Source organism: Ictalurus punctatus, unplaced genomic scaffold, assembly GCF_001660625.3.
Source record: "Ictalurus punctatus breed USDA103 unplaced genomic scaffold, Coco_2.0 tig00006683, whole genome shotgun sequence".
Taxonomy (NCBI): domain Eukaryota; kingdom Metazoa; phylum Chordata; class Actinopteri; order Siluriformes; family Ictaluridae; genus Ictalurus; species Ictalurus punctatus.
Genome location: NW_026521116.1, coordinates 83,203 through 95,000, shown reverse-complemented (window position 1 = coordinate 95,000; position 11,798 = coordinate 83,203). Strand labels below are relative to the sequence as shown.

At 40.7% G+C, this 11,798-nt stretch overlaps 1 protein-coding gene across 1 annotated transcript in view; it reads left to right on the top strand.

The window, feature by feature from the left end:
• Positions 1–11,798, top strand: part of si:dkeyp-14d3.1 (transmembrane protein 132C) — a gene marked incomplete at its 5' end in the record, with an annotated part of 55,067 nt that overhangs the window by 22,980 nt on the left and 20,289 nt on the right. Inside the window, 1 exon segment of the mRNA XM_053679304.1 lies at positions 2,350–2,493. Within this exon segment, the coding sequence (XP_053535279.1) occupies positions 2,350–2,493 (144 nt within the window).

The following is an 11,798-nucleotide window of genomic DNA, read 5'->3' as shown; positions in this document are numbered from 1 at the left end:
TGTCAAGCCCTCTCCATTTTGCTCTCTCTCTCTCTATATATATATATATATTTTTTTTTTTCCTTCCTCTACGGGCTTTTCTGCTGAGAATCTATTGAGGAGGGAATGGAGCGGAAGAGCCGGGCCGGGCCGGGCCGGCGCAGAATGGTAATAACGGGAGAAAGAAAACCTCCTGTGCCTGTGAGATGAGACTGTCATTAGCCTTTCTGTAGAGATTAGCTTGTCATCTCAGCCTTTCAAAAGAAAAGTAATAAGAGCAGAAAAGCGGAGGGGGGAAAAAAAAATGAAGCACGGTGAGAAAGAGAAAGAGACCGCGCTTGGGTCTGATCTCTGTGACCTACACGACCCTGATGCGCACACACACAAGGTCAGGGATATGGCTTAATTGAAAAGGACCTGCTAATTAGGTGAATGGACTACATTACCCACGTGTCCCTGTGTGTGAGTCAGTGACAGGACAGCGAGGCTGGAGGATCTCTCAGTGCCTGTAATGGCCTCAATTATCCCAGTGTGTGTGCTTCACTGCCTCTCCGGTTTAAAGGTTAAAGACTGGCGCTGTTCTTCTTCTAATGAACTCCTCTCGCCTGCAGCTTCCTACCGATCAACTGCAATACTCGGGTCACTACCGCACACTTCCAACCTCTCTGTTAGTGCACGGGCTTCCGGGGCTTCTCTTATTAGCGCTGTGTGAGAAGAAATGAGAAGGACTGTTTGCAATGCCGCGGTGCTGTACGTATCCGTACCTGTTTAGTGCTCCGAATATCCACGTCTGTAGCTGTCATTCGAATTTAAACCCAACACGGATGTGGCCTTTTTAAAAAAAATTAAACATGAACACTACCACCGTCCCACTGGGAACACTGGGAACACTGGGAACACTGGGGGAAAACCCAGATGTAGAAATGTCAGCATGTTGTTAATTCTGGCTCTCACGGTTCCTTATCCTCAGCTACATCACTATATATATATATATATATATATATATTGCTCACATGAAAGTAAAAACCTCACAGTTGCTTGACATTCAAGTTGCATTCTACAGGATCCCAGTCCTGATGCACACCTCAAGAAGATCCTAATCCCTGGTGTACACCTCTAGAAGATCCCAGTCCTGGTGTACACCTCTAGAAGATCCCAGTCCTGGTATACACCTCTAGAAGATCCCAGTCCTGGTGTACACCTCTAGAAGATCCCAGTCCTGGTGTACACCTCTAGAAGATCCTAGTCCCTGGTATACACCTCTAGAAGATCCTAGTCCCTGGTGTACACCTCTAGAAGATCCCAGTCCTGGTGTACACCTCTAGAAGATCCTAGTCCCTGGTATACACCTCTAGAAGATCCTAGTCCCTGGTGTACACCTCTAGTAGGTCCCAGTCTTGATGCACACCTCTAGTAGATCCCAGTCCCCGGTGTACACCTCTAGAAGATCCTAGTCCCCGGTGTACACCTCTACAATATCCCAGTCCCCGGTGTACACCTCTAGAAGATCCTAGTCCCCGGTGTACACCTCTACAATATCCCAGTCCCCGGTGTACAACTCTAGAAGATCCCAGTCCCTGGTGTACACCTCTAGAAGATCCTAGTCCCCGGTGTACACCTCTAGTAGATCCCAGTCCCCGGTGTACACCTCTACAATATCCCAGTCCCCGGTGTACACCTCTACAATATCCCAGTCCCCGGTGTACAACTCTAGAAGATCTCAGTCCCCGGTGTACACCTCTAGAAGATCCCAGTCCCCGGTGTACACCTCTAGAAGATCCTAGTCCCCGGTGTAAACCTCTAGAAGATCCCAGTCCCCGGTGTACACCTCTAGAAGGTCCTAGTCCCCGGTGTAAACCTCTAGTAGATCCCAGTCCCTGGTGTACACCTCTAGAAGATCCTAGTCCCCGGTGTAAACCTCTAGTAGATCCCAGTCCCGATGTACACTTATAATAGGTCCTAGTCCTGATGCACACCTCTAGTAGATCCCAGTCCCAAAGCACACCTCTAACAGATCCCAGCACTGATACACACCAGATTGCTGGCAAGATCTCAGAATATAAATAGTGTGCCTCTTGGTCTTTTTGATTTGTTCATATAAATTGAGTTACAGTACTCTAAATAATATTCTACTATCTCCACACACTGCTGATTTTATTGTGATGTCCAGTATACCGGGCTTAGACAGTGAATTTATCACAGCTACGGGCTAAACACTTACTTAACCTTGAATTTTCAACTGAAGCATGTATTGCCCCTCAGCTCTGCGCGTCTGTAGAGTTAACAGCAGATGCTGATATTCTGGATCAGGAGGTTCAGCTGTAAGTCTGATGAGTTTGAATAACACGCTCTGCCTGTCGTCTCCCGCAGGACACGGAGATCCTGAACACCGCCGTGTTGAACGGGAGAACGGTGGCCGTGCCGGTGAAGGTGGTGACGGTGACGGTGGACGGAACGATCACGGACATCTCGGACATGGTGCGGTGCAGATCCACAGACGAGGACGTGGTCAAGGTCAGTCAGTACATACCCGCACAGCAGGGGCGGGGCTTAGCCTTTTCAACTGTGTCTTCACAGTTAAACGTGTTAGGGAGCTACTTCCATCAGATCGCCCGATTCACCTCAGAGCTTACATCCAGCCCTCGCTAGAAGCCGTTCATATTTCTTCACCGTAAAACACATCTATAAATACAGACTCCTCGGTGTGTGACTTAAATAAGAAATGCAAAACACAGCATGTGACCGAGTGCGTTACTCAACATGTCAGCGTAAACCCAGTGAAGTAAAAATCTTCATTCTGTGAGACCAATTACAGAAGCAAATATATCGAAATTTTCATATTTCTGAAGCGTGCACACTCAGAAATTCCTAAACCCGCAGAAGGAAATGATCCCGTCTGTTTTATTTAAACAAGGAAATGAATCTAGAAGTTTCCATAGAACTTCAGGTTCGCTTCACCAGCTCCGCCTTTCATTTTTCTTGCTGCTCAACTTGCACAAACGTAGTTCTTCAAAATGTCCGTCAGATTTCAGACACAATCCAGTCACCCGGCGTTCTGTAATTAAGTTTGATTACAGTCCGATGAAGCTCTGAACTGCGAGGCTAGATAAAACACAGAGGTAGATAAAGCGAGAAAAGAGTGTGAAGTGTTTCACTGACCTGATCCCTGATCTGTTTCACTGACCTGATCTGTTTCACTGACCTGATCCCTGATCTGTTTCTCTGACCTGATCTGTTTCACTGACCTGATCTGTTTCACTGACCTGATCCCTGATCTGTTTCACTAACTTGATCCCTGATCTGTTTCACTGACCTGATCTGTTTCACTGACCTGATCCCTGATCTGTTTCACTGACCTGATCCCTGATCTGTTTCACTGACCTGATCTGTTTCACTGACCTGATCCCTGATCTGTTTCACTGACCTGATCCCTGATCTGTTTCACTGACCTGATCCCTGATCTGTTTCACTGACCTGATCTGTTTCACTGACCTGATCCCTGATCTGTTTCACTGACCAGATCCCTGATTTGTTTCACTGACCTGATCTGTTTCACTGACCTGATCCCTGATCTGTTTCACTGACCTGATCCCTGATCTGTCTCACTGACCTGATCTGTAATGTCCTACAGTGCAACCGTTTATATCAGTACTGTATATGCCTCGTCTTTGACCTGCCGTCAGTTTCTCCTCCATAACGCTCAACATCTGTATAAATGGCCGAACGCACGTCACACAGTTATGCCAGCGTATCCGCCTTTAAATTTTCACTAGAGAGCTCACCTCCAGCAACAGAAAAGCGCTTGCCTTGTCTTACCGTCAGGAGGAAGGAAGTTCGAATCCTGATGATGTCACCACCGTCTGTCGAGCAAAATCTGGAGGGAGGGGCGTATTCCTGCGCCCCTGTCAATCACAGCAACACTAGCCAATCACAGGCATCTCTGTTCTCATGTATGCAAAAGATGGCAGATAGTGGATAGTGGTTTGTTTTTTGTACTATTACCCATAATGCAACAGTGTATTTCTTTCAGTCCTGCATGCATGATTGTAAATTGGAGATGTTTCATGATGACTGAAGCCAACATGTACGGTTTCTGATAGACGGTAACTTGATGATGATGATGATGTTTGCGGTGTTGTCTGAGTTCCTCACTGCTGCCCCCTATCTGCTGCTGTGTATAGAAGAGAGAGAGAGGGATTTTTAGATGCAGCGCGAATTTACTTCCTTACAGCCTTTTCGCACCTGTCTCCCTCAACTGTTTTTAATCCCAAATCTAACACACCTCCTCTAGCTCATAATTACCCTCGGACGTCACTGATTAGCGGGGTCAGGCGTGTTAGGTAGATCAGTGTTGGGGCTGAACTCCACTCGCACATGTGGACCTGGTAGCTAGGAGACGATATAGATAGGAACTGGTAGCTAGGAGACAATACGAGCATGCACACTAAAACAGGAAACAGCGCCCATATAAAGGAAGTGGCAGGAAAAAATGGATAAATCTGGGACCTTTTATGAAGGGTAACGTAGGACAGAATCAGGGTGGATGATCTGATAATTGTGGTTCATATATGTACGTAGCAAACCTCTGTGCTGCGAAATTAGGTGTAAAGTTAGCAATATCAATATTAATTATCAATATCTTTATTTATCATATATACAGCTAGAGTTCCTTAAAGTCTCCCACACACACACACACACACACACACACACACACACACACACACAGAGGAGAGGACAGGACACCGAGTATAATATTCCACTACACCAACTGGATCTGGTATAAATCCATCTTTATAATACATTACAGTGTAAAAAAAAAATTTAATCGCTAATAAATCTAGAAATGACTGTGACTGTAATTAGCCGTGACAGAGGGCATTAAATCCCACCTCATCAGGCTTCAGTGCTTATTTGATTTGCTGGAAGACTGTAATTGCCATTTCACGAGGTAAAACGAAACATGCTCCGCCATCCCTGAAATCTGATTTCACCCCCAGTCCTGAAGCTGTGCAGTCGGATCTCAGAAACACGGACGAGAACACCGCTGCATTGAAACTTTTCAGAGAACGTCGTCGCTGTCAGTTAATTGCCCTCCGTTTCAGATGAATATGGCATGATAATTAGATAAACCAGGCAAATTAAAACATCTCTGCACTGACATTACCAGGCATCCGAAACAGGTGCATCAGAAAACATCAAATGTCGTTGCGTTTCCATAGACGGAGAGCGTCCCTGACCTCGTAAACCTCGTCCAGCGCATTACTGCTGCAAGACATTTCATTTTCACAAACAACCAATTAACATAAAATTACAGTTTATACAGGCTGGAGTGCATGTGCTATATCTGGATAAAACACAGCGAGTGTGCTTCAAGAATAACTCGGCTTTCAGATATAATTACACGGCTTTTGTTTGTTTGTTTGTTTGTTTGTTTGTTTAAATCGTTACAACTTCATCAGAGTGAGTTTACTGCAGTGCTGTTAGTGACAATGGCATTAAGATATGACAGGAACTGTGATGGGGATGAGAACTGGCATCAGACTGGTTACAGTGGGAGGGAAATCAGCTTTGTTAACAGTAGCTTTGGGGGTGGGCACTATGGTCTGATTGGTTATAGTGCTATTGGAGGTGGGACTTATGGTTTGATTGGGGTGAGACTTATAGTCTGATTAGTTATAGTGTCATTGGGGGTGGGACTTATGGTCTGATTGGTTACAGTGGCATTGGGGTGGGACTTATAGTCTGATTGGTTATAGTGTCATTGGGGGTGGGACTTATGGTCTGATTGGTTACAGTGGCATTGGGGTGGGACTTATAGTCTGATTGGTTATAGTGTCATTGGGGGTGGGACTTATGGTCTGATTGGTTACAGTGGCATTGACTTATAGTCTGATTGGTTATAGTGTTATTGGGGGTGGGACTTATGGTTTGATTGGTTACAGTGGCATTGGGGTGGGACTTATAGTCTGATTGGTTATAGTGTCATTGGGGGTGGGACTTATGGTTTGATTGGTTACAGTGGCATTGGGGGTGGGACTTATGTTTTGATTGATGGCATTGCATTGGGCATGGGACTTATGATTCGATTGGTTGCAGTGGCATTTGAGGTAGGAACTGGACCTTATTGGTTGCAGTAGTATTTGGGACAGGAACTGCAGTCTGATTGGTTACAGTGGCATTTGGGGTGGGACTTATGGTTCAATTGTTTACAACGGAATTTGGCATGGGACTTGTGGTTTGATGGGTTACATGGCATCGGGGGTGGGACTTATGGTTTGATCTGTGACAGTAGCATTGGGGCAGGAACTGCTGTTTATTGGTTACAGTAGTATTGGAGGCAGGAGCTGTGGTCTAGAGCCTCTTATTCTACGTAAAAGCTGTACCTCTAACTAGCTAAAATGCTTTTGAAAATAAACAGTAACACTAACAGCATCAAAGCATCGTATCTCATCATACAGTGCACCATCATCTCATCGTTAAATACAAAGAAGATCAAACGGAGATGTTTCATACTACGGTGAGTCATACATGAGAGACAGAGACAACAACACAGCTAGTGGATAAAGTGTAAGCCTGACTGTCATTACGGTCACAAACACGGCATGATATATAAACCCACTGCAAGTTCAGACTCAACCCTTTATCCCAGGAAGTTTCCAAATTGAGTTCTCGCATATTTTCTCACTCAAGCTGCTGAAATGGCCCAAACGCCCTCCCCTACTAATGACACACTTAAGCGAAACTTTAAGAAAATGACTTTTATTAGCACACGCATAACAAAGGAACGAGCCGGACCGTTTCCATCCCCGCTGAACTTCACACAGAGGTCGATAGCCGGCTTTGATTACAGCTCGTTGTTCTATTACTAAAAACCCGCCCTGCTGGGACTCCCGCGGCGTGTTGCCGCTCGAAGTCTGGTTTGATGTGAAGCGTAACGGCTTTTCTTTCAGTCAATATTCCCAAACATCATCTCTACCAGTCAGCGCTCGTTACGTCCTCCATCCACATGAATGCGGTTCTTTCAGGCTTCTGTTCTAAACGCCTTTGATATTTCTGTGTCTTTTGTTGTCTTTTGTCTGGGCGCTTTATATTTATTTCATTGTTACACTATTATCAGTGTGTTATTATTTCAGCTTCTGGTGCCACCCAGTCTCGACACATTGACGTACCGGAATATAATTACACACCGTGTCTGGTTGTTTTGCAAGAGATTTCAGGCAGTAATAGCGGCAAATATTTGACTAGTGTTTTACCGCCGTTCTCGCTAATTCATTCCAGATGTTTCTCTACGCCGTTTTCTCAGACGGAAGGAATCCGAGCAGGTGAACTGAGCTTCATGTCAGGCAAATTCTACTCATGTTTGCTGTAACTGCTCATTAAATCGATCCGATTCATTTAGGGTCATGAACTTATATGCGAATATTTCTTCTTATGGCTCGTCTCGGGGAAGTCATAATAAAGGTTGACTGTTTTAAGCTGTTCTTTGCTGTTTTCGTGTGTATTTAAACCGTGGAAGTCATTTTGACCCTTAACATAATGGAGGTAACTTTTTCCCCCCAACATAATAGAAGGGTTAAAGCAGAAAGGTTTGTCTATCCAGACTGCCATTATAACTCCCAGCAGATTTACAGATTTGTGTGTGTGTGTGTGTGTGTGTGTGTGTGTGCGCAGGAATCAGTCATGCAGTTGATTTAAAGCACGATTTGGAGTCAGTCAGGTAGAAATGAAGTCCACATCAGCCTGAGCAGAAGCAGATTAGAGTCCCGCTGCTCTCCACGGTGATTTATTCCTGCTGTAATAACCGCAGCTAATACACAGCTCCATGTTTACGACAGAAAGATGGAGCAAACCCAGGTGGTGAATGTGGTGACACGACATCCAAGGTCTCGATCCAACATTACACTCGACGTATAACTTCGCACCAAGTTTGAAAATATAAATTTACGCAAACTTTAAGCTTCAAGATTTACATTCACGTTACACTACCTTTACAGTAAAACGCACTTTAAACCAAACATTACACTAGACTTAACTCTGCACTATGTTTACTAATGTACATTTGCACTAACTTTAAGCTTCAAGATTTATATTAACTTTACGCTACCTTTACTTTTTAAAATTTACACTAAGGTTAAACATTTACACTAACTTTAAACTTCAACATTTACACTAACTGTAAACTTCAACATTTACACTAACTTTAAACTTCAACATTTACACTAACTTTAAACTTCAACATTTACGCTAACTGTAAACTTCAACATTTACACTAACTTTAAACTTCAACAATTACACTAACTGTAAACTTCAACATTTACACTAACTGTAAACTTCAACATTTACACTAACTGTAAACTTCAACATTTACACTAATTTTAAATGTAAACATTTACACTATCTTTAAACTTTCACATTTACACTAACTGTAAACTTCAACATTTACACTAACTGTAAACTTCAACATTTACACTAATTGTAAACTTCAACATTTACACTAACTGTAAACTTCAACATTTACACTAACTTTAAACTTCAACATTTACACTAACTTTAAACTTCAACATTTACGCTAACTTTAAACTTCAACATTTACGCTAACTGTAAACTTCAACATTTACACTAACTTTAAACTTCAACAATTACACTAACTGTAAACTTCAACATTTACACTAACTGTAAACTTCAACATTTACACTAACTGTAAACTTCAACATTTACACTAATTTTAAATGTAAACATTTACACTATCTTTAAACTTTCACATTTACACTAACTGTAAACTTCAACATTTACACTAACTGTAAACTTCAACATTTACACTAATTGTAAACTTCAACATTTACACTAATTTTAAACTTCAACATTTACACTAACTGTAAACTTCAACATTTACACTAATTGTAAACTTCAACATTTACACTAACTTTAAACTTCAACATTTACACTAACTGTAAACGTAAACATTTACACTAACTTTAAACTTCAACATTTACACTAACTGTAAACTTCAACATTTACACTAACTGTAAACTTCAACATTTACACTAACTTTAAACTTCAACATTTACACTAACTGTAAACTTCAACATTTACACTAACTGTAAACTTCAATATTTACACTAATTGTAAACTTCAACATTTACACTAACTTTAAACTTCAACATTTACGCTAACTTTAAACTTCAACATTTACGCTAACTGTAAACTTCAACATTTACACTAATTGTAAACTTCAACATTTACGCTAACTGTAAACTTCAACATTTACACTAACTGTAAACTTCAACATTTACGCTAACTGTAAACTTCAACATTTACACTAACTTTAAACTTCAACATTTACACTAACTGTAAACTTCAACATTTACACTAACTGTAAACTTCAACATTTACACTAACTAAACGTCAACATTTACACTAACTGTAAACGTAAACATTTACACTAATTGTAAACTTCAACATTTACACTAACTGTAAACTTCAACATTTACACTAACTGTAAACTTCAACATTTACACTAACTTTAAACTTCAACATTTACACTAACTAAACTTCAACATTTACACTACTTTTAAATGTAAACATTTACACTATCTTTAAACTTTCACATTTATACTGACTTTAAACCTTTACATTTAGCATTACAATTTGCATGTGCTTTGAAATTCACACCGTCTTTAATCTTACTTACTCTAACTTTAAATTGACACTAAAATTTCCTGAAATGTTTAAAGTGTACACGGGCTTATAAGCTTTACGGTAGTTTTAAACATTTTAAAATGTACACCAGTTACACCAACTTTAAAACTTTACACTAACTATTAACTGCTCATTATTAGCACATGAGGGAGCTGTTTTTTTCGCCACAAGTCCAACATGGGACTGGGACTGGGAGTGGGACTGGGGAATGGGAAACATGCACAGGTATTTTATTACACTTATAAGTTTTAAAATGATATTTTGACACTTTAAGAAAATAAAACCCCAACAGCCAACTGGAAAGGTTATATAGTGACAATGACAAATGAAAAAACAAACAAAGAAAATGATACAAATCCATCCTCTGTGTGTGTGTGTGTGTGTGTGTGTGTGTGTGTGTGTGTGTGTGTGTGTGTGTGTGTGTGTTCTTCCTGTAGTTCTGTAGCCTTTGAAAGCACATTAACCATTACGAGCGTCTCCTAAACACAGTATGCTCTGGATATTTTATGAGAGCATGTAATTATGGATTAGTTAAACAGGATTTCTTTTAAAAAGCAGTCACTGTATTCAAACCTGCTTTGTTTTCAATTATAAACATAAAAAATCAGTGGAGAAGCTCAACATAATGCGGTGTTGTTTATGCTAATTGATTCTATTTAAACTTTGTTTTAATTGCTGTTTTATTGAAGAATAAAACATTTGCGCTGTCAAAGAAGAAGCCGAGAAAACAGATATATAGAATTGTAAATTGTAAAATTGTAGGATGTTGCGAATGTTATCAAATTGTAGGATGTTGTGAATGTTATAAAATTGTAGGATGTTGCGAATGTTATTAAATTGTAGGATGTTGCGAATGTTATTAAATTGTAGGATGTTATGAATGTTATTAAATTGTAGGATGTTGCGAATGTTATTAAATTGTAGGATGTTGCGAATGTTATTAAATTGTAGGATGTTGCGAATGTTATTAAATTGTAGGATGTTGTGAATGTTATTAAATTGTAGGATGTTGTGAACGTTATTAAATTGTAGGATGTTGCGAACGTTATTAAATTGTAGGATGTTGCGAATGTTATAAAATTGTAGGATGTTGCGAATGTTATTAAATTGTAGGATGTTGCGAATGTTATTAAATTGTAGGATGTTGTGAATGTTATAAAATTGTAGGATGTTGCGAATGTTATTAAATTGTAGGATGTTGCGAATGTTATTAAATTGTAGGATGCGAATGTTATTAAATTGTAGGATGTTGCGAATGTTGTAAAATTGTATGCACCTAGCCAGCGTCTGCTGCTAGCAAGGGATGTTTGCTTCTAGTAACGCTGTTTTTTATGTTTAAGATGTATTATGAGCTGTATTTTAGGAAAAACACGGTAGTTCCTCCCGTCAATATTTTCACAGAGCACAGATTACCGTCTGAATTCTCTTTTTAATCGTGAAATACTGTACGTCCTGATGTCCTTTCGCGTCGTCTGTTAATCAGGATTATGTCACGTGGTATCACATGGTATCTGATGTTGCTATCGGAGCATTTTTTGAACTAAAGTGCAAGTAAATGAGTGCGATATGGAACTGATAACGCGACAGCAGTCTGTGTAGAATGAGAACATCCACAGAGATTCGCTGCATGAGTGCGAAACGCAGTATTTAATATTAAACACTCTTTTACTCAATTCATTTCCCATGCTAATGTTCCAGTACAGTGTCTCGTATAGACGTGTTAATGTCCGTGTCTAATAATGAGCTTCATGACTGTGTGTGTGTGTGTGTGTGTGTGTGTGTGTGTGTGTGTGTGTGTTTGAAACAAGTTTTCATACTTGATATCTGCTTAGCAAGCAATGAAAAGCCTCAGTTACAGGCAGAGAGGAGAGAAAAGAAGCATAGAAGACCCTGACAGACATCTCCATCAGTCAGACAGAGTGAAACACACACACACACACACACACACACACACACACACGCACACACACAATCTCTCAGGTCTAACAATTCTAACTCTAATGTACTGAGACACTCGCAGGCTATAAATACAACATGATGTCTTTATACTCATGCTGCAGTATGCTCTCTGACTCTGAGCTTTTATAGTGTTGTTAAAACACACACACACACACACACAC